This window comes from Drosophila guanche, unplaced genomic scaffold (assembly GCF_900245975.1).
Source record: "Drosophila guanche unplaced genomic scaffold, DGUA_6, whole genome shotgun sequence".
NCBI lineage: Eukaryota > Metazoa > Arthropoda > Insecta > Diptera > Drosophilidae > Drosophila > Drosophila guanche.
The window spans coordinates 2692886-2715489 of NW_022995750.1; the positions used below are offsets into that span (position 1 = coordinate 2692886).

The 22604-nt window shown below is 42.6% G+C and overlaps 5 protein-coding genes across 10 annotated transcripts; 3 read left to right on the top strand and 2 right to left on the bottom strand.

Annotated features, from left to right (window-relative positions):
- Window positions 1-332: 332 nt before the first annotated feature.
- LOC117586594 (parafibromin) lies at window positions 333-2766 on the top strand. Its single transcript, XM_034276771.1, has 5 exons — window positions 333-654; window positions 735-1884; window positions 1953-2115; window positions 2173-2314; window positions 2385-2766. The coding sequence occupies exons 1-5, from the start codon at window positions 524-526 to the stop codon at window positions 2419-2421; spliced, it is 1623 nt and encodes a 540-aa protein (XP_034132662.1). The 5' UTR covers window positions 333-523; the 3' UTR covers window positions 2422-2766.
- A 217-nt stretch (window positions 2767-2983) lies between these two features.
- LOC117586595 (bifunctional methylenetetrahydrofolate dehydrogenase/cyclohydrolase, mitochondrial) lies at window positions 2984-9756 on the bottom strand. Of its 5 annotated transcripts, none has more exons than XM_034276774.1 (3): window positions 9600-9756; window positions 3364-4151; window positions 2984-3298 (listed from the first exon to the last, which is right to left on the bottom strand). In XM_034276774.1, the coding sequence occupies exons 1-3, from the start codon at window positions 9611-9613 to the stop codon at window positions 3174-3176; spliced, it is 927 nt and encodes a 308-aa protein (XP_034132665.1). In that variant the 5' UTR covers window positions 9614-9756; the 3' UTR covers window positions 2984-3173. The 5 variants fall into 5 exon arrangements, with proteins under 5 accessions (XP_034132665.1, XP_034132666.1, XP_034132667.1 ...); XM_034276775.1 differs by lacking the exon at window positions 9600-9756 and adding an exon at window positions 8880-8983; XM_034276776.1 differs by lacking the exon at window positions 9600-9756 and adding an exon at window positions 8889-8910.
- Window positions 4536-8039, bottom strand: LOC117586590 (nuclear factor NF-kappa-B p110 subunit). The gene is made up of 2 exons (XM_034276765.1): window positions 6824-8039; window positions 4536-6739 (listed from the first exon to the last, which is right to left on the bottom strand). Exons 1-2 carry the CDS (start codon window positions 7637-7639, stop codon window positions 4640-4642), a joined length of 2916 nt encoding a protein of 971 aa, XP_034132656.1. The 5' UTR covers window positions 7640-8039; the 3' UTR covers window positions 4536-4639.
- Window positions 9757-10116: 360 nt separating the features above from the next.
- Window positions 10117-11384, top strand: LOC117586599. 2 transcript variants are annotated; one of them, XM_034276781.1, is made up of 3 exons: window positions 10117-10422; window positions 10492-11109; window positions 11184-11384. In XM_034276781.1, the coding sequence occupies exons 1-2, from the start codon at window positions 10256-10258 to the stop codon at window positions 11063-11065; spliced, it is 741 nt and encodes a 246-aa protein (XP_034132672.1). In that variant the 5' UTR covers window positions 10117-10255; the 3' UTR covers window positions 11066-11109; window positions 11184-11384. The 2 variants fall into 2 exon arrangements, with proteins under 2 accessions (XP_034132672.1, XP_034132671.1); XM_034276780.1 differs by having other exon boundaries at window positions 10492-11384.
- Window positions 11385-12550: 1166 nt separating this feature from the next.
- On the top strand, window positions 12551-15705 carry LOC117586597. Its single transcript, XM_034276777.1, has 2 exons — window positions 12551-13358; window positions 13741-15705. Exon 2 carries the CDS (start codon window positions 14425-14427, stop codon window positions 15340-15342), a length of 918 nt encoding a protein of 305 aa, XP_034132668.1. The 5' UTR covers window positions 12551-13358; window positions 13741-14424; the 3' UTR covers window positions 15343-15705.
- The last annotated feature ends 6899 nt before the right edge of the window (window positions 15706-22604 follow it).

The following is a 22604-nucleotide window of genomic DNA, read 5'->3' on the forward strand; positions in this document are numbered from 1 at the left end:
TATACTGACTCTCAGCAATATACCGAAATATGCCTTGTGTGTGTTTTGAGGTGGTGCAAAACTAAGGCATCCCTGGTTGAACAAAAATACCAAAACGTATGCGTCGTTCATTTTAGCATACTGTTTTAGGGTTGTTTATACAATGAAATTAATGAAAGCAATGCAAATCTACAAGACCCATTAATGCATTAATCCATTCTCAAGGTGTTAACCTATTTGAATAGAAAGGGGCTACTTGGGTTAAGGTGCGTTTGGTTTCCTCGGTATAATTACGGTATATTTAGAACAAGAAAGTATATTCTGGTATATTTCTGCTGGTCAGTCGGTATATTTTTAATGGGAAAATCCGAGGTCCGACTGCCTTCCATAAAAAAATAAGCGAAAAATGTGTCATAAAACGTAGTTTTCACGTGTAAATAAACTATTTTTTATGTGGTTTGATTCCCCAAAAGCCTCGGGCACCACAAAGTTTTGGAATACAGATTTCACCTGCAGCTGGAGATAAGAAAATAGCAGGGGAAAAATGGCGGACCCCTTGAGCCTCTTGCGGCAGTACAACATAAACAAAAAGGAAATCATCGAACGGGAAAATCAAATCATATTCGGTGAATTCTCCTGGCCCAAGAGTGTGAAAACAAACTACCTCAAATATGGGTAAGTCGCTGCGTAAATTCTCCACCCAAAAAGTGCAATATGCCAACAATGCAAATTTTTCTGCTCGCCTTTTATTGCAGGTCGGGTAAGAAGGGCGCTCCACGTGAATACTACACGTTGGAGTGTCTACTGTATTTGCTGAAAAATGTTATGCTCCAGCACTCGGTGTATGTGCGTCAGTGTGCCGCCGAGGATATACCCGCTGTGAACCGGCCGGATCGTAAGGAACTCTTGGCCTACCTCAATGGCGAGACCCCCACATGTGCCAGCATCGACAAGAGTGCTCCGTTGGAGATACCCACGCAGGTGAAACGGACGGCGGATGGCGAGGCCACCAGCGGAGAGACGGCGGCCAAGAAGGCGCGCTTCGAGGAGACGCAAGTGCAGAAGGTGCGCGAGCAGCTGGCCGCCCGGTGGGATGTCAGTCAAAAGGAGACTGCCGTGAATATGGACAACATCAAGTCGCTGTCGGAGACCATGTCCGTGGAGAAGATTGCAGCCATCAAGGCGAAGCGTTTGGCCAACAAAAGGACCACCATCAAGCGGACGGACAACGATGAGGCCATGGGCACAGATCTGCGTGCCATTCTCGACTACGATGTGGACTCCACCAAGGATATCATTAGCAGGGAAAGGCAATGGCGAACACGCACCTCCATTCTGCAGAGCACGGGAAAAGTGTTTGCCAAAAATATATTCGCCATGCTGCAGGGCATCAAGGCACGCGAGGAGGGACGCAATCGTCCGCAGGCGCCGAATCCCATCAAGATGCCGGAGCCCGCAAGGATATCCAAGCCACAGCCGCAGCTCTCCCAATACAATCGTTACGATCAGGAACGCTTCAACAGGCAAAAGGAGGAAACAGAAGGCTTCAAAATCGACACACTGGGTACCTATCATGGCATGTCGCTCAAATCCGTGACGGAGGGCTCTTTGGCGCAGCGCAAGGCACAGGGCGGACCGGGCATGCCCGGCGCAGGACCAGCAGGCGCAGCGGCGGCAGCCATCAATCGGCCAAAGGAACTGCTGCCCACAGCACAGGCGAGGCAGCTGCCCGCCAATGGGCCACAGAAGCGGCCATCGCGGACACCCATCATCATTATACCTGCGGCCAACACAAGCCTTATAACCATGATCAATGTGAAGGATATACTGCAGGAGCTGCGCTACATGTCCAATGCGGAAAAGAAATTGCAGGGCTGCCCGCGTGATAGCGAGGTTCTGCTGCAGGTGCGACGATCTCTTCTTCTGTATAATTAATTGTACTAATTTGTGCAACACTTTTGTCGGACTTTTAGCGAAAACGAAACAATCAGACCGTGTCGTATCGCGTGATTGATAATCCCCTCAAGCTATCACAACAGGACTGGCAGCGAGTGGTGGCCGTATTTGTGATGGGCCCGCAATGGCAGTTCAAAGGCTGGCCCTGGGATGGCAATCCCGTGGAGATATTCTCAAAGAGTATGTCCTCCTCCTTAGATGGGAACAACTAATCATTGTCAATCATTTGCCTTGCAGTTTGCGCCTTTCACTTGTGCTTTAGCGAACTGAAACTGGACGCCAATGTAGAGCGTTGGTCGGTAACGCTGCTGCGGTTATCCCAAAACAAACGGCATCTGGATCGTGCGGTGCTCAGCAAATTCTGGGAAACACTTGACAAGTAAGCAACACCTCTAAGGTCTCTAAATATTTATTGTTAATGTATACAAATTTGTACTCCTCTTTTCTAGATATATGGCCAAATATAAGCCCGATTTAAGGTTTTAACCCCCATATAACTATTGTGTTTTTTAATCTTTACTGCAATGATACGAGTACGTAGATTTAGATCTTTGAGACCCAGCCCCCACTCTGTTTGTAATTAGCAATTGCACATTTTACACACATCAATTTATATCCAGAATCGTTAGATTCTCTCTCTCTCTCTCTTTGTTCACTTCCTTTAGAAGACAGGCTTGGAATTACTACATTACGCTGATAGACCATGCCCGAGCGGACCTTAGCAGTTAAGAACAACCTTTTGTAGTTCATGTAAAATGTAAGCAAAAACAGCAGAAATCAAGTAAATTGTATACATAAATTAGTGATAATAAAAAGTTATAAGAATATTAATACTGTTGTCGGTGCAATGGGAATTAACTGCGTGGCAAACCTGGAAACTTGCAGTCACACTTTTAAATTTCTGCATTCCGCAGGTATTCTCGATTTAGATGTCCGATAAAGTAATCGAACATATGTTTCAATGAAGCCCTGGCTTCTATTATTCCACTACCAGCACTTAAAGTACCAGTGTTGCCCACCAACCAAAACTTGTAATCATCAAATCAAATATTTGTAAATTCTTGGTTATATTTTGTTTTGCGTTATATGTAGAAACAAATGTGGCACCAAGGGTCGCCAGTTAGAGAGGTTAGCGGCTTGTCAGTTAGTCTATAAATCTATTAAATGTTAGCGATTTAAATAAGAAAATACTATTTCAGAACCTAAGTTCTATAGAACTCCTGTTGTGGGAAAGAGCATCACACCAGGCGACTGGCTGCCTGCGTCTTGGCCGCCTTGAGGGTGTTGTACATCAGCATAGTGACGGTCATGGGCCCAACGCCACCGGGCACTGGGGTAATGTGTCCAGCAACTTGGCGAACCTCTGCGCATGAAAAGAAAGTACAAAGATTAGACAATTTCCATGGAGGAATGTCTGGGCGCACTCACCCTCAAAGTCGACGTCGCCCACCAGCTTTCTCTTGCCCGTTTTCTCATCCGTAATTTCAGTGATGCCCACATCGATGACACAGGCGCCCGGCTTAACCATGTCCTTGGTGATGAGTCCAGGCTTGCCGACAGCAACCACAATGATGTCCGCCTGGCGACAGTGCCTCGCCAGCTCCTTGGGCGGCGTATACCTGTGACAGATGGTCACCGTGGCATCCAACGCCTTGGTGGCATTCTTGCCATCCGAATGCATGAGAATGGCCAACGGCAGGCTGACATTCTTGGAGCGACCCACCACAACGGCATTTCGGCCGTGCGTCGCTATGTTGGAGTGCTCCAGGAGTGCCTTTACGCCCAGCGGTGTGGCCGGCACAAAGCCCTCCATGTCGAGGGCCAGACGACCCATATTGATCTCATTGAAGCCATCAACATCCTTCTCGGGCGCCACAGCATTGCAAATGGTGCGCTCGTCAATGTGCTCTGGCACCGGTAGCTGGACAAGCACTCCCGACACATTGTCATCCCCGTTCAGTTGCCCGATCAGCTGCAGCAGCTCGTCTTGGGTGGTGTTGGCGGGCAGCCATTTGGTTTCACTGGAAATGCCCACCTCCTTGCAGGCCACCATTTTGTGCCTCACATACCTCTGGCTGGCGGGATCCTCGCCAACAATCACAGCCGTCAAATGGGGTATGGGATTCCCAGCGCCCACGAACTCTGCCACTTCCTGGCGCAGCTTTGTGAGTTTCTCAGCGGAGATCAACTTGCCGTCGATAATTTGTGCCATGTTGCTGCAAGAAGCGGAAAGAAAAGCGGCTGGGTTAGGGAGGGTCATGCAGCAGGAATGTCGCCAGAGATAAGGCTGCGTGCTGGCTGTGCTCTACAGGGGAAAACCCCATGCAGTGTACAGTACAGTGTGTAATTCCCCTTGGGTGATTCACCTTGTTTATGAGGGTAAAATACATTGAATTCTGTGTACATCCCCCTTCTCGGCAATAATATTCTCAGATATGTATGCGTATAATGTACATGTGCTAGTTAAAACAATGATATCATCAATCTAGGCCCAGACCCGCCAAAAGTCACGTGAAATGGCGCCACAAAATATACTCGTAAAAATCATCACTTGCAGGGAAATATATTTTTTATTTTCTCATACAAACAAAATATATATTTTTCACTTATAGTCGTAAAGATTAGGAATATATCAACTTAACTGGTAATTTATTGATCAAATATACATATTTTAATATGTATTTTCTCTGTAAGGCATTCAATTCTAGTCCTGATTAAGAAGTGCCGCTGCATCCGGATCGATCATCTCGAGGGCCAGTGCAAAGGTGCTGTACTCCATGCACTTGGCATTGTTCTGTATGTAATCGAGCATGGCCCCGGCGTCCATCCAAAAGAAACTGAAACGTTCCATATGCGAAATGCGAGCCAAGTGCTTCCATTTGGGCTGCTGGGCATCCGGTCCGCTGCCAATCGGTTCGTTTAGCAGAGTCTTTAGCTTCTGGAATCGCTGCTTGTTGCTTAACAAAAGCTGCAGATTGTATCTGGGATTAGTGCTTGTCTCCACTTCCGTCTCGTTGCCAACCACTTCATGGCCGTCCAATTCCTTTTCGCAGCTGTCTTCTTCAGTTTCCGTTTTGATGTCCATCTCCTCGGTTTTGATCTCGAGCGCCGCCTCGCTGCTCTCATCGGAGGAAGTGTCTAGTTCCTCTTTGATTTTGTTGGGTATCCAGGTCATGGCCGCCGGGTCGTTCTTCTCCGAATACACCTTATCCAGCAGCTGTAACACCTGTTCATCGCCCTTCGAGCGAGCCAGCTCCAGCGGCGTATAGCCGGCTGCATTGCGTGCCATGAGTATGTCCGAAAGACTAGTGTCCTGAGCATCCACAATGAGCACAATCAGTGCATGGCTCTGCTCGAGCACCGCCATGTGCAGGGCATTGTTGCCGTCCTTTGTGTTTGCGATGCTAATGGAGCTGCGATCGTGATTGATCAGCTTCTTGGCCACATCGTACTTATTCTGCCGTATGGCCATATGCAGTGGCGTCAATCCATCGTCATTTTTGAGCGAAAGGTCGAGCCTAACGGTGGGCGCTCCATTGCCACTGCCAGTGCCACCCTTTAGGAAGCTATCGATGCAGGACATTCGCTCCTCCTTCACAGCCAAATGCAGTGGCGTATTTCCCGCATGATTCTGCTGATTCGGACTACATCCAAGGCTCAGCAGTGGACGGATATAGTAGGCGCGATCATGCTGGCAGGCCACGTGTAGCGCACTATCCCCATCCGCATTGAGTGCGTTGTTCGCCAGATCGTGCAGCTTAAAGTATTTCATCACCTCGATGGTTCGGATGGCCTGCGTCAGCTGTCCTTCCGTGCGCTGGCTGATGATCACCTCATGCAGCAGCGTGTCATTGTTGTCGTTCCGCAGGGCGTGTTCCGTGAACATCTCCTCCACCTGTTTTCGCGACGTGTCATTTGGCGCCCGTCGATGCCCCTCGTAGATCTTGAAGATGGCACTCAAAAAGTGCGGGGTCCAATTGCGGTTGGGTGCTGCCGTTGGGGGAGGCGGTCGCTCCGCTGCCCGGCCGTGGCCATCTTCCACCAGCGTGCCAACCGGACTGTACAAATTTACCATATCGCACATTTCCTGGACCACTTGGGGACTTGTCTCGATCTTCTGGTAAAATTCTTTCGATGGCATGGATGGCATCAGGTCCTGGATAAAAATGTCCTTGGGAAACTCCTGGCTAATGGTCTGTTCGTGGTAAATGTAGGACCCTTCCCCCATGGGCATTTGCTGTCCCTGTGGCACTGCCTGCGGCTGGGCCAGAGCCAGGGTCTTGGGCAGATCCAGCGAGTTTTGGGCACTGCTGCCCGAACTGCTGTTGGTGGCCATCGAACATGTGCGCCGGCGTTTTCGCGAGACGATGGCGTCGCGCGGCTTATACCGGAACGGCAGGGGCGGGAAGGAGCGCTCATCGTCTGAGGGTCGTATCAGCTCAATGGAGACATTCACCTCCCTGTCCACCTCCTTGTCCTTGTAGGGTGGCGTCTGGCACACGATGGCATACTGATGGTGGACATCCGATTCACGGAACTTGGCATACGCCTCCCACACGGTCTCCCCATCATCGTCCTCCTCAAAGAAGCGCACCTTGATGTTCTTCTTGCTGACCTTCTCCACGAGAAGGATGAGTTCATCGTTGCCCACCACAGAGCCCGTGGGTTTGCTCAGCCGCACAATGCGCAGCTCTCCCGTTTGCGCCGACTTGCGATTGTTGATCGCATTGCTGAAGACGGGTGTGGCAATGGGCACCCAATTGCCATTGTCCTCAATCTTGTAGGCCTCAAAGCAGAGACGCACCTGGAAACGTACCAAAGTACGACGAAAAGTAAGTATCGAACGAAGAACGAGTCTTTCCTTTGTGCTTTTGGGGCTCTACCATACCTGATTCAGATTCATATCCTTGGCCTCGCGCTCTGTCTCCTGGTGCAGCTTCTGCACCTCCTTGGTGGACAACTCGCGACGCTTCATCTCGAACACCAGGCGATCCTGCTTCTTTTTGAAGAGCTCATCGAAAATATACTTCTTGGCCGTGTGTATGATGCCCATGTTGATGAACTGGGCCACATAGCCGCGGTCTTTGGACACATGCAGGTCGTGCGGGTCGCAAACATCGCGCTCATCCTTGCGCACCACCAACTGATGCGAATGCGGGCTGTCGAGGTTCGTCTGGAACAAGCTGCACCGTATCACCGCCGGTCCGTCGTAATTGCAGAGCGTCACCTCGGGAAACGTTTTCGGTGTGCGCTTCGAGTTGGCGCCGTTGAGCGAGCCATGTGTCCCGTGCATTTCGCTCTTGTATCGGAAGCGAAACTTTTCCACAGGTTGTTCCACGATGCGCAGGGCAGCGGGCATGTGCCCGAGCTCAGTTTTGGACACCACACCATTGCTTCGATGGTATCCAAAGTTCTGTGCTCTTGCGTCCACGGACTGGGCGTAGTATTGGTGATCCGGATCCATATAAATGTTTCCAAAACTCGTGTCGTCGGTATTAAACAGCTGGTATGGTGAACTCTGCATTGTCTGAGGTGAGTTCGCTGGTGGTAGAATCAGATTTGCAAAATCAGTTTGAAGCGCCGTTTCGGGGGAATGTGCTGGCGACATTGCGGATGTTGTCGAATTTCCGCTGCTATATCCACTGGAGGTATCGTTCATGTACGGAACATTCTTGCCCTTGTCCAAATCGAAAATATGGCTCATTTTACTTAATGATACCAATCACACACATATACATATACACATGTATCTATTTTATCTATTTGTTTTTGAAATTGCGTCGCGGGTAAAAAGATCTCGACCGTGGCGCTGGAGCAACAAAACGTAAATGAATCCGTGAATGGTTGGCTTTTCGTAACGATGTCGAATGCTCCTCCTCCGTTCGGTTTAGGTACTTCCCCGACGTTGATTGGGCGCTCGGGCGGGGAAATTATCGGTCAGAGAGAGAGAGAGAGGCACGGCGGCCACGTCAGGTGACTCATGGGTTTTTTAGCAGCACCGTGTGGTTTTGTTGTTCGTGGAAGTTTCAATTCGAATCAATTGTTTACATGAAGAAATCACACTATCAACGTATTCAAATTCGCTCACACACGCGCACACACTTGCACAAATTGATAATATATACAGTAATAAGTATATTTTTATTCTAGGGAAATATATAAGGGAATTGAAACGCGAACGGCGTGGAGAACCGCAGAGTTCGAGTCGCAGCAACTGCACAAATGAGCGTGGAGTAATACGAACAAGAGTAAAAACAAGTAATCTGGCTCTCCGCCCCATTCGGCAGATAACAGGTTTAAGTTGCGGGCGCAGAGCTTTTTGGCAGGCGCAGCTTTTTATACGTAAAAAACGGAAATAACGACAGAAACGACACGAATATCGAATATTTACAGGCCCGACCTCATTTGAATATCTTATTCAACACACCTGCCAGAGCTGCCCTCTACTCTAGTCTGGTTGCAACTCGGCTGAACCAGCTGATCTGTTCGGGGTCTATTGTTTTTATTATTTTATTTTATCTTAACACACCTTCTTAATAATACTTTTGTTGCACATGTGCGCCCTTGCACAGCCAATGAGGTGACTACGCACTTAAGCATATTTTCACGTACGATTTAACACATAAAACAAGATAAAACGGGTATCGCACGTGAGCCGCAGGCGATAAACCGATAAATGATTTACTCGTGTATAAAAATAAATAAAAATAATTTGGATTTTATGACACTGTTTGCGCAGCCCTTGTTTCCATGTGTGAATCACGTTATCAGTGGATTGTTTATTTTTATAACCAATTAGCCAATTCCAGGCCCAGCTCTATGTCTGGGGGGTTACAGCATGCAAAGTTGAAAAATACTTGCCCAGACGTACAAAAATATATTTTTTGTTGCCTTCATCAGCAAATATGAAATCAATTTTGATTTGTTTTTCACTTGCACTGTACCTGTTGCACCTTTTGAGATTCTTTATTGTTTCCCTGCGGAAATATGTAAACTAAACTATTCGATTGCACCAGACGACTGAGTGCCACCGTATATGGGTATGAAATTCCCACACGTGTTGCTGACAGCAAACACACACACAAAAACAAAGTTTGGATACAAAGCTCGCCAGAGAGAGATGGAGCACGAAATAAAAACGATCGTTCCGTTTCACTCTACTCTGCACGTGCCGCAAAAAGTTAATGCACACCCCCCGGAGAATGTTGGAAAATGCAATTCCATAACTTTTTGCCCGAGCTATTTTCCGGCTAGTTGTTTTTCTCCGGCGAATGACGAAATTCGGAAGCACGATGGCCGCGATGCAGTCTGTCTGTGACGTCAATTCGATCTCTAGGGGATCGGATCGTCTGTCTTGGCCTGATAAGCCTTTGATGCAACAGAGTCATACGCCACAGCTATTGGGGGAGCGTGGGCACCTGGTAACTGGTGATCGGGCGATCTTCGCTTAGCTAAAGGAAAAGAGCATCACGGCATGCTCTCCGGCAAGCGTCATTAATAATGTTGTTCCCATGTAAAGATTGCGCCCCTGCGTTCGGTTTTGGGTGGAAAAACATGTTATTTTCGAAAAGCAGCCCCCGATAAGCATCGCAAAGGAAAGTGCGAGTGGGTAAGGCAGTGAATGGAAATAATGTCAGAAAACAGAAAACCAATTTTAAGCTTACCTTGTAAAGCGCATTTTGAGCGAATTTGTTGTTTTTTTTCTTTGAATTTGTTTGCAGGATGAAAAATAAGCTTATTAGGTTGTGTTATTGATCACTTGGTAATTAATTATTAATTAACTTGACTATTATTATTGATTATTAACTTGTGGCACTTCACTTGTAGCTTTTGAGCTTGAATATTTGAAAACTGCGGGCTGCTCTGGTTTTATATCGTTTTTTTAGCACACTTTTTGCGATGCCAAGGCATCGAAAAGTATCGTGAGCTAAAATGAGTGACCGTGAACTGAGAGCAAAACAATACCAACAAATATACCAAAAATTAAATCTTTTATATAGCAGAGTGTCATTTGCTGTAAATCAGTATATAATATCGAACGCTTGTTGTTGTTCAGAGTATTTTTTAACCACAGATGGACACAGAAGAAAATCAGAATCGACTAAAATGTTATAGGATATACAGTATAATGAAAAGGTTTATTTGTGAGGGTCGAGCGGTATATTTGATTGATAAATTCGCGGTCACACTGGTCAAGTCGAAAAATAAATAAATATAAAAACCACATTTTGTAAACAAATTCTCGTTAGAGTCCTGTGCATGATCAGCAAAAACCCCCTAGCACTTTTCCTGCTATGCAGTAAGACGTTCTGCGAGAAAAATGAACTCGCAGCCTAAGAGGAAATCGTTTCCCTTCAATCCCCCGGAACCAGGAGTCGTGATGCATTTTGGCTTCAATGCAAACACAAATTTTCACACTGAGACTGAGTGCAGCAAGTGGCCGCAGCACAAACGCAAGTCCGAGCAACAGGCGTCGGCGTCAGTGCTGTGAGTATCCGTATCCGTGTCCATAACTCCAATCGCCGACAAATTTGATCGAGAATCTTCTTTTTACAGCCCACCGAAAATGCTGATTACGGAGGAGCGGATCACACAGCACTTCAGTGGATTGCAGATTTCGGGCGACGCGAAGGGCGTCGTCGGCAATGGTAATGGTCTGGGCAACAATAACTGTGCCTCAATCGTGACAGGTGGCCTGGCCACCGACGATATACCCTCCACCTCCACGGGCAAAACGCATCATCACCCGAATCCAGCGTATCAGATGGCGGCCATGGAACTGGAGCAAAAGCTGCGAAATGCCAACCGAATTGTAATCTGTGACGAACTGAAACCGGGATCTGTTCCGGGCCCCCTGGCACCTGGTGTCATACCTCGCGAGTGGCTCATCAAATCGGTTCCCCGTCCCTGCACAGCCCTGGTCCCATGGCAGCCATCTCCCCTCCAAATGCCCATGCCAGTGCCCAAGCTGCCGCCACCGCCGCACCCGATGAACCTGCTGGCCCCGACATTGCCCGTCCCTGGAGAGGAACTCGACGACTACGACGATGATTTGGAGTTCTTCGAGAACAACAATACTTGCAATGTGAATTTAAACAAGTCTGATGAGCACATGGATGAGGATCTGTAGCCATAGCTGGAAGCCTAAATGTAACCGTGTAGATCTGAATGTCCGTAAGTCAGCACACAGGAGGGTTTTATCGCGTATAAAGAATTCTACTCGACTCTTTTTGCTCACACACTTGCAGAGGAACTCCCGGTCTGTAATAGTATCAAGCGCCTCGGCCCCCGATGACAATGATATAGCCCTCTTTCATGTCACTCTTCAACTATTTTGTATTACTATTTAAAATAGATGTATGTGATTTTATCTACATAGCTGGAGATATCAGTGGCAGTCAGTGAATTTGTGCTTCTGTTCGAATAAAGTAAAGGAATTATAAATGGTAGTAAAAGTGGTTTTATTTCTAATTGGTGCGATCTTTTATTTCTTTATTGCCCTCTCGAGAAGAATTTCCATAGTTCAAGAACAAACAAACAGATTAACTTTCAATCATCATAAAATGCAGATGTTGTTTTATGGTCCTGCCTGCGTTGTGGATATTTATTTCAAATCAGGCGCGAACGCGATTGTTCCAGACCCTTCCAGGTATTTCCTAGCTGGTACAGGTATATCAAATGGGTAAGAGGGGGACAGCTATATAAGCTGTGCAGCTTATCGCACAAAAGTACCGATAATTTGTTGAGCTAACCCTCGCATCGATAAATATAATTAAAAGTAATAAAAAGAAAGATTTAAAGTGGGAAAATAAAAAAAATTGTGTCAATTTGACGTTATATCTTTTAATAATTTCAATATTTGGTTATAAAATGTTGTTATGTTATAAAATATTTTTTAGGGGAATATTTTGACGTCATCTCACGGAGGATGAAAAAGGGGGTAGTTTTTGCATACCTGGAAGGAATTTGTATGACGTAAATACATACCTGTTTCGGACACCTTAGTTTTCTTCGCTCCATGAAAGCTTCCTTGCTTTGTTAAGGGAGTTTTGAAAGCTCTTTTCCTTTGCGAAGGGAGTTTGAACAGCTAATGAGAACAACTAAATATAAAATAGAATATATTCATATTTGACTATAGACAATATACGGTATTGATTTATTTATTTTAAATTAAGAATGAACTGCTAATTATGGAATATGCCATTTTTCAATATTATTAGTTAATATGCATGTCTCTCTTAATAATTTACATACATTTACATACTGAAGAAAAAGCCCACGGCTTCCTGAGGGGGTGCTATGAATGAAAAATTCAAATAAAAATTCGTTTCATAGAAGATCCTAAGGTATACAATCCAATAAAAATGAGTATTTATAATAAGCAAAATTGATTCTTCAATCCGATTAAATTATTGTTTCAGTGTTAAAATTACTTGCAAGCTGGAAATATTAAATAGAACATCAAAATCGTTCAATGCTATTTAAGACTGCGGTATATTTACAGTATATTTTATCGACAAATCGGCGGTCACACTGGTTTAATTTGCCTACGGTCACACCAAGCACGATTCAATAAATACGAACATTTTTGAAAATTTAAAATAGTCATGGTTGGAAAATTTGAACGAGCGTACCGATGCGCCAAGAATCGAAGAAGATAAAGTTAAATATTGATTAAAATTTCTGCTAAAAAATATATATATGTAATTATATATTGTAAATGTGTTTAATTTAAGTGATATAAATCAAATATATATGTGTAACGTTTAATATTTTAATACGCGTCAAAGTACAACGAGTGTAGCTAACCGCACACACACACAAAGAAAAACGGGGTACTTTGCGAGCAAAAATAAAAAACAAGCACACAAAAAAATTGTAAAACTAAAGAACGCTGCGTAATAGACGGTGGTGTACATAACAGAGTTTAACAAAAATCCGAATCAGTTGAAAGTGTGATTTTTTTGAGCCTTTGTCTGTAAGTGAAGAGAAAGCTTTAAGCGGAATTACATATAAATAAATACGAAGCCAGCCCGTCGCCATTTTGAAAGTGATTTTACAATACATACACAAAAACACAAACACCCACACATCCAGCGAAAAAGCCCCCTCATCAAAATCTGAGAAAATCAACACAACAAAACCAACATTTCCGTAACATTTTAATGTGAACCAAACAAACAAAATCAAGGCAAATTTTAATCCAAAAAACAAAAACTCAAAACCATTTTGTAAAACGGAAATCTGTATAGCAAAAGTGGCTAAGAAAAACCCCGCAGCCTGCAGAGCAAGCAAATCGATAGCTGCGACACACACGTATACATACATATGTATACTATACAGTGAAACCCGTAGTGGAGCAAGCGAGATAGCCCTAGCAGCATCAGCACATTCGTGTGAAGAGGAGGTCTACAGCAGAAAAAGTAAGTCGCAATTGTATGGGTTATCGGTATGAGTGCGAGTGAGAGTGTATGCATGAGCGCGCTCATGTGTGTACGTGTGTGTGTTGATTCATTAATTCAGGTATTTTTCGTATGGTTTTGACGTCCTCAGACATATTTTGTGGGCTGGGGAGGGGAAAATATATATACATAACTTATCAAATACGTACGTTTGTAGCTTTTTTTGACGTAAATGGCACACACACACAGTCATTTTTATAAAGATTACGATGTTGACAGTTCCTCCTACAGGTTGCCTTCTCCAATGGGGAAATGATTCCCATTATTCCATTCCTCCTATACATATATTTTTTTCGTTTGCTTAAAATCTCGTTCGCTTTTATTTCATTTTTCCCAATAATAGGACCAATCCCGAACCAGCAGCAGCAGCAGCAGCATCAGGCGCAAAAGCGGTGGAAATACATTTTTCGTAAAAAGAGTTTGCAAAATTAGAGCTAAGAATTAGCTTACACAGAATAACAGAGATAATTCAACAGACTGATAAAAATACATAACGTTACAAAAGTTAAACTACATAAAAGTAAATAACAGAGAATTGTACATAAGAAAAACGAGACGCAAACCGGACGGAGCATAGCGCCTACGTGCCCAGCCGCCCGTTGCTCGCCCTAGATCGATTGGAGATCGAGAGAGAAGAGTGGAGAGACAGAGGGAGAAGCAGCAGTCAGAGAGTAATCAACAACAACAACCAAAGACCCAAAGAAGCAGCTGAAAATATCAACAATTACAACACGTGGCATTTGTTTAAGAGAGCAAGAGGCCCCCACTCCCCGAGTTTGGTTTCGATTTATAAAGAATATAAATTGATTTAAGTGCGTGTGATATTTAACGTTAAGCATTAATTTAGCGAAATAACCAAAAACAAAAAAAAAGGCAAAACAGCAGAAATTTTAAAGAGGAAAGAGAAGAGAGAAATATAAGTAGAGGAAAGAACGCGCTTGGTACAGCTCTCAAATAAAGAAAAGAAACGAGAAGAAGAGAAGAGAAGCTAAGATCAGTTCAAGGAAGATAAAACGACGGAATTACTATGACATACTCGCACAATAGCGTTAGGAACAACATCAGAATGACAACAGCATCGGCCACCAAGGCCATACGATTGAAAAAGGGCGCCGCAGGATCTGCTGCGTCCCCATCCGCATCCGCAACCCCATCACCAACATCCACCGCATCCGCACCCACAACACCCTTGGTAACTGCACATTCCAACAGTATTGCCAGCAGTACAAATATCAATAGCCACTTCCATCAGCAATCCCTGAGCGCTGCCGCATCCCCCACAACCTGTTCCGGCCTTGGCCTGTCCGCCCTGACCACCAGCAGCACTACCACAACTCCCAACAGCCGCCAGCAGCGGCAACAGCAGTCCCAGTCGGCGGGCGGCGCCCAGCGTAGCCGTCAGCAGCCGCAACAGCGACAGTCGCCACAGCAGACCGCCGGCGGCGGCGGAGGAGCCTTCTTCTATGCCAATAACAACGGTAGCGCAAGCAAGCGCAACGGCGGCAGGTCTCCACAGGGAATGGGAATGGTGGTGCGTCAGTCACCGGCGACAATTCTGGGCGGCGGATTCTCCCCCTCAATGGCCATCAATGGCGGATCGGCGCGCAAGCAGCGCAAGAGTCCACCAACCATTGGCGCCTTCGGTGCATCGCCCCAGCAGCAGCACCCCCTCATACCCACCGCATTGACGCATTTCGCTGGCAGCAAGTGCTTCGACGCTCCGGCACCAACGGCGCTGCCAAAGCCGCCGCAGCACTGGACGCTGTGCAAGTCCGAGGAAAAGCTGACCAGCAGCGCTGGTCCGGCACTGCAGAGCCTGATGCGGACTGGCGGCGAATATTTGTCGAGCCCCAGGTTCCATTTGGGAGGAAAGTCTTCGAAGCGCAATCTCCTCGATGACTTTGACACGCACAATCTGAAGCTGCTGCTCAATGTGCAGTGCTAGCAGGTGGCTAAAGCAGGAGGTAGGATCAGGCGTTAACGAACACATACGAGGCGACAAAACCGACGAAATGGAATAAAAATGGAGGACCCAGAACCCGTCAATGAGAATTAAACAAAAACGATGTAAAACAAGAAAAAATACAAAAAAAAAAATCAAAAACAAAAGTATAAAAAATGCAAAAAGAAAAACCTTTAAAAACCTAAAAAAAGCGAAAACATTTCAATGAAACTTTGAACTTTTTTAAACCAAAAAAATGAAAAAAATTGCAAAACAAAAAAATGAGTAATGTTTGTGATCTCAAAAAGTGTGTATCATTAAACAAAAGCAGTAAAAATTGAGAGAAGCTAAATGAAAAAACAACAACTAAAAACGAGAGAATTTCAAGGAAAAACTGAAGATTAAATAAACACACAAAAATACTGTCCTCACACACCAACAACAACTTCTACAACAACGACAAGAGAACAAAGAAACAAAACAAAACAAAACCAAACCAAACCAACAAAAAAGATGCAAAATTCCACGCTACAACAACCCCATAGACCTTCCCCAAAAACAAAACTACTACAGCAGAAAAAAGGTGTCAACTTCAATATACAAAACTTTATTAAGGCCAATATTCAAAATGCGAAAGGAAAACCCCGGACTAACAAACGAACGAAAGAACGGACGGACGGATGGATGGATGGCTTGGCTAAATAGAGAAATTGATGAAAATGAAGATATGAGTATGGGATGTAATGCACGATAGATATGAGATGAGATGTTTGGATCGTGGAGGAATGGAAGAACTTATATTATATATGTCTAACAACGGATACTTCACACAACTGAACATTGTTTTAAAGGTGATACGCAAATAGACTTGAAAACTAATTGATAAGTAAGACTATAAATAATATTTATGAGTAATTCGAAACTAAAACAAAACAAACTCAAAAAATGGACGCTAGAAGCGCAACATAAAAGTACAGTTTATGTTTATCCACCCCTAAAAAAAGCGGACAAAATGTGCAACGTACCTTAAATGTTGATGAGAATTAAAGAAGAACGAAACGATAATAGAAGTATATTCGAGAGATTGATATGCATATGATAAAATGATACAAACAAAACAATAAATAAATAATACATAAATGATACACATAATAATAATAATCAAAATAATAATACTACAAATCGTATACCCACCAAATCGCAAAAAGACTAATTCAACAAACAAAACAAAAACTCAACGACAAAAACTCAACGCAACGCAGCAGCCGGCAGGAGCAGCGTTGCAACCACCAGAAGCAGCGTTGCATAGCCAGTTACCAGCAGCAGTAGCAGCCGCAGAGCAGCAGCAGCAGCAGCGCAAAATGCATTCAAACTTGCCTATAAATCCCCCTACTACCTTTTAAGATATAAACTATAACCCCACCCCCATTTATTGTAATTCTTTTGACCTTATTAGAGACTCTTCCATTACCATTTCGTTTTAAGCCGAAAGCCCACTCCCCCACCACCACCTCTTTTATTCTTCATACATGTGTAAATTCTTAATTGTAATTGCGAATGGCTTTAAACAAAAATTCTTAATTTAAACATTCTTGAATTGTACATAGAGGAAAATCGAGAAGAATAATGCTAAAAATGTTCAAAATAAAAAGTTTTCAATCAAAAACAAATTGTAAATCAACAAAATGCGAATAAGAATCATATGTAGCGCGCAAACATTTTATTTATTTCCAAACAAATATATTTGATCTTGCGCCCAAAAAACAGCCGAAATGATACGAAATGATTGTGAAACACAATACACAAGAAAAATATATTAGTTGCAATCCCCCCCTCAAAAAGGGATAAAAGAATGAGATGCTGAGAAATGGAGAGAGGAAACTACTTTTATGTAAAAACTATTCGTTGATGCTCAATACTGAAACACTTGAACCCAGTACCTTATTTTCATTATTAGCATTACCATTACTTGTTAACACTTAATATGTATGTAAATTATTTAAGCTAATCCCCTTCCCAATATCTCCTAGGAACCTCCTAAAAGTCCAAAAAAAGTTAAATGTATTTTGCGTAGAAAATAATGAAATGAAAGAATGTCGAAGGCAGGCAGGCAGCAGCGCGTGAGTTTTGTTATTAGTGTTTTTGCCAAATGAATTGGCCAACCGAGTGATAAGCCAAAAACAAATATGAAAGAAATACCCCCACAAAATTAATAGAAATACCAAGCCCAAATAATATGAGCACCTTAATAATTTGAGTTATATATTGTTTTGAGTGTAAAACAAAAACTTCCTGAAGCAAAATTACGATGAGTCGATGATGATGAATGAGAGAGATAGTTTTAAAAAATGTTGAAAGCCAAAAAAAGTCATGCACTGTTTAGGTTTACTTGAGCAAGTTGTCATATATTGGTAGCTTTAAAGGCTTGTATCTTCAAGTTACACACAAAAACCCTTCCCCCCATACATATACACACACACTACTTAGAGTATTTGAACGATCGAGCAGTGCTCGTGGCATGCCCCCCCCAAGACACCACCCAGACCCTTCCCAACCCCTTCCAGAAGACTCCCCTCTGGAAGTCCTGCGCAGAATTTTGCATTTTTTTGTTAAGTGTTACTTACTGGACGTCAATTTATGAAGAGAACAGGATTTCATTGAAGAAAAATAAAACAAACAAAAAATCCTAATAATAATATGTACTACAAAAAACAGACCAAAACTTAAGGCCACGACCAAAGCCCCACACCTTGGATCCACTCGGCGGCAGAGGGTACAAACGTTACGGTTCGGTAACTTTTTCAACACCAATCAGTACAAATTAATTTCCATTTCAAAAGTTGGAGCCCAGCCAAGATCAAAGAGTGCTCTATACCCGATGTGCGGGCCACCATCGTTTGTAGCCCCCACCCCCTTCGTGTGATACAAGGCAGTGGCTGCGGTCTAGTCCCTCCGGATGAAGAAGTAGATGAGAAAAATTCATTTTAATTTGAAAGCGAAACGACGAAAATTTAATAAACTATTCTTTTGGAGTTCGAATATTAATTTTATCCCACATTTTTAAAGCCAAAAGATTCGTCGCAGCATATATATTTGTTTTAATTCTCCATTGATCTAATTTACAATTTAATTTGCAATTTTTTGTGATACTTTGCTATATTTTTAAACCTGGTATATATACAAATTATAAACAAATAATAAATGAAGAGAAGAGAAAACACCCCAAACACACACAAAATATCCCATGAATGAATGAGGACCACTGCTATGAAGCAGAAGAGTTAAGATCCAGAGTACTGTAACTATATTGAAGAAGAAAAAAACAACTGTGAATACTACACTGAGATAAACATTTGTAAAGCAATATATTGGAATTGTGTTAAATCCAAGTCAACTACATTTGAGAAAAACAAAAAGAACATTTAAAACCAAATCCATTCAAACAAAAAACAATAGAAGAAAAAATAAACGATTGTACACGGCTTTTATGAAAAGAAGTAAAAGCTTTGTATAATTAAACAAAAAAAAATCAAAATTTGTGTTTTTATTTACGTTTTATCACCGTTTACTTTTTTAGTTGGCGATTTATTTTCAGAGCTCATTGGCAAAGCATCCAACCCCTTTATAACCGCGCCTCTGGTATATCATCCCAATGGCAGAACACGCGCGACCATGTGCTCTTCCATGAGATTCCAGATTCCAGCCTTCTTCCACTGTTCTTTGTTCTCACATGTTTCAGGCTTTGATTTGCAGCACAATTTCCAAGCGAAAAAGTAAGAAATCGCTAGCCTAAGCGAATGAGTACAAGTACATGCATACATACGAGTATGTACAAATACACACATGCAGCTGCAATTCAAAACACATGCATACACACATATGTGCAGCTAGCCACAAATACACACAAGTGCATAAACTGATAGAGAAACTTTATAGCGCCGAAGAGTAAATATCCTCTGCAGGCCAACGCCAAAAAACAACACGACAAGCAATAAAACACTTTCCTTTCGTTTCTACATATGTATGTGGCCTAACACACACTATCCTGATTGTTCCTATGTTAATTCTACATACAAGATGATATGTGCCTGTAGGGGTAGGACAAACAGTATGATAAGTGCGATATGTCATTGTGAGTTGGATAAATTTATATACGCAACATTTAAGCATTTTATAGATTCTTACACAAGAAACCAAAACAAAACGAAACCCCAGCATGATAACGATAAATGTTTAAAGGTTTTATTACACCACAGATAACACATAATAAATACATTCATACATACATATAACAAACAACAAATATATATATATGCATACATATATAGTATATATATGTACATATACTGATATGAAGCGATAAGAGAGCTCCGAATACATCAAAGTCAAGTTAAAACTTAAGAAAAATCATTACACAATTGCCTAAACGATAAAAACACAATCAATGTCAAAATGTCCCCCCAAGGAGATCATCAAAAATACCCTAACCCTATCCCAATACCCCTACCCTCCTACCATCCCACCACCCACCTTCCCCAAAGAAATGAACAAAGAGATTTGGAAATTTTCAATAATCAACGGCAAATGGAGATGAGATGGCGGCATAACACTCCCTTGGCCTAAGTGATCACCCAGTAAAAGACAGAGAGAGAGAGAGAGAAAGAGAGAGCGTGAGTGATAGTTTCTGGTTCAGTTCAGAGGTAAGTGGGTAAAACATGATCATGACTCATTCGCACTATAAACTAGCATTTGTGTTGGGCTCTGCTCTGGGCAGCATTGTTGGAGATTTCTCTAGAGGTTGCTCGAAGAAAGAAAAAAAGAGACGGCTATCAAATGGTGAACGTGTCTGCTGTCACCTTTGTCGCTCACCTCCCTCTAGCAACAAAACGTTTGTTTTGTAAACCCCTCAGAGGGTCTGATGTTTAGACAATATGTTTGTAACGTCGACTAATTTGAAAGCTCAAATCCAAGATCGGATCACAAATACATACATATCATAAACTCGACATTGAAATTGAGGGCAGCAAAAACATATTTAGTATCAGTAGATAATTCAAGCAAGCGGGTGACTTTGTCATGGTTGCTATGGGACAGATGGATCCTAAGGTATCAGAAAGGCCTCGGCCCCACAAGCTAGCCTTCTTCTCTAGTTTTTTCTCTATTTCTTTATAATCGGTGTCGCAAAAGAAAACTGGATTTACAGACAGATACGGCACGAATCATAGTTGGCAATGGGCTGCGGTTTTAAATTCGGATTCGTTGTTGTTTACCGCTTGGTTACGTTTTAAGTACATGAATGCCTACATGCAACATACACACATATATGTACATACATACATCTGCGATCAAACATGCACAAACAACATACATATGTACATACATATGAACAGAAGTAAATGTACCTGTGTACACATTTTCCCCTTTGTTAAATTGAGTTTATGCTGAGACCCGCAGTCTTACTTTTTGTTTTCAAATGATTTCAGACCACCCTCTTACGTACATACATATGTATATATTTATGTACAAACAGAGCATGAATGTATGTACATATGTATATATTTACTTCGGTATGTATGTACATACATATGTATTCAAACTTCAAGCGAATCAAAAGCGTAAAGAATTTGGTTTTTATTTTGCTTTCTGTTACCGCTACTCTTTTATTTTTATGGCGCTGCTTTAAGCTAATTGCGAACGATAAATGTGTGTGAGATAGTGTGTCTGCATGTATTTGTATAGTGAAAGAGCACAAACTAAGGTATATTATCTATAAGGTAAGGCAAGGCCGAGAAAGAATCCTCTATTTTCTAGCCGAACATCCTTTGAGGACGCTGTTGTCATGTAAAAATTGTTATATAGATACATACATATGTGTGTACATTTTGAATGCAAAACCCAGCATGTATGTATGTACATATGTGCAATGTCTCACCCCACTATTTAATATACATTGCACAACCACGACGCAAAAGCTTCCCTCTCGCTCGCACGTCCGCTTAGATTCGCGATTGCGAGAGTTTTTGCATTTTTGTTGCTGGGAAAAAAGAAGCAAAACAAAAGCAAAAACTAAAAGCTGAAGACAAAAACAAGTAAGCGCGATTAAATCGGAGCTGCGACAACGAGGATACCCTGTAAAACCGAATACAGCCTCTGACACGATTATGAAGGTCTGCTAAAAAATGTCCATCAAAGAAATGGTAAATAGCGGGTAAAATAAATTTTTCAGTGAATATATGTATGTTTGTATGTATGTAGATGTTGATGGAGCGCACTAAAAGAGATGTAATTGAATGTGATGAACATGCACTTCTTACAAGTTTCTGCAGGGTATCAAACGAGACGGGGAAAAACACAAACTGTGTGTGCACCACGGGACGTGGACAGTGCCGGGGACTGGGTCTGGTAGATGTTTTTTCTACGCAATTGGACTCTTTGAGGTACATACGAACACAGGCAGAGATACCACACGCGAGAGCGTGTGTACATATGTTGTATGTACATATATAGAATACTAACATACAAATTCGTACATATGTATGTTGTATACTCACGAAAGATGGATGTTCATATTTACAAGTTTTATCCGTTGGTCTTCCCTCCCTTGCGTCGATCCCAGTCGAGTACGCAAATGCTCAACCAAATAAAAAACTATAAAAATAAAATGGAATACAAAATTCGAATATGTATGAGGTACATACGTACATACGTACATACATAAATATGTACGAGTACACTTATGCTTAAACAATTAAGTACTCAGCCACCACTTGAGCGAATCTGATAGGAATTTAGTCTGGGTGGTTGTGGTTCCTATTATGAACCTACATACATACATAACAAGCAATTACATATGTATGTATGTACATATATATCTTAAACATAAAACATAGGGTCGAAAATTACGACTCAGCTTTAAATAAAAGGTTTAATGTACATATTATTTGTACCATGAGTGTACTATCTACAAATGGTTGTCTGTATATTTTGCACACACACACATATGTATGTACATATAAATGTATTTATGTATGTAAGTCTGTGATATGCGTTCGTGTCAACGGTTATTTTATTTTATTTTTTATTTTTGTTGCTTTTGCTTTTGCCAGGCTATGGAATAATTTTATATTTGCTGCGCAATTTCTATTATTGATTCCCTGTTATTTGTTGTATGCTTTTCTTCGGTTGGCCCCCTATCACAGTCGCCTGTTCTGCTTTCGCATGTGTATACATGCATGACAAATGTACATACATATGTATGTATGCAT

Bases quoted from the DNA above. Each gene is read 5' to 3' on its own strand.
- LOC117586594 (XM_034276771.1), top strand. From the start codon at position 524: ATGGCGGACCCCTTGAGCCTCTTGCGGCAGTACAACATAAACAAAAAG. The intron at 655-734 runs GTAAGTCGCTGC...CTTTTATTGCAG, and splicing joins ACAAACTACCTCAAATATGG to GTCGGGTAAGAAGGGCGCTC. The intron at 2,315-2,384 runs GTAAGCAACACC...CCTCTTTTCTAG, and splicing joins TTCTGGGAAACACTTGACAA to ATATATGGCCAAATATAAGC.
- LOC117586590 (XM_034276765.1), bottom strand. From the start codon at position 7,639: ATGAGCCATATTTTCGATTTGGACAAGGGCAAGAATGTTCCGTACATG. The intron at 6,740-6,823 runs GTATGGTAGAGC...GTACGTTTCCAG, and splicing joins AGGATATGAATCTGAATCAG to GTGCGTCTCTGCTTTGAGGC.
- LOC117586595 (XM_034276774.1), bottom strand. The intron at 3,299-3,363 runs GTGAGTGCGCCC...TTTCATGCGCAG, and splicing joins GGGCGACGTCGACTTTGAGG to AGGTTCGCCAAGTTGCTGGA.
- LOC117586599 (XM_034276780.1), top strand. From the start codon at position 10,256: ATGAACTCGCAGCCTAAGAGGAAATCGTTTCCCTTCAATCCCCCGGAA. The intron at 10,423-10,491 runs GTGAGTATCCGT...TTCTTTTTACAG, and splicing joins CAGGCGTCGGCGTCAGTGCT to CCCACCGAAAATGCTGATTA.
- LOC117586597 (XM_034276777.1), top strand. From the start codon at position 14,425: ATGACATACTCGCACAATAGCGTTAGGAACAACATCAGAATGACAACA.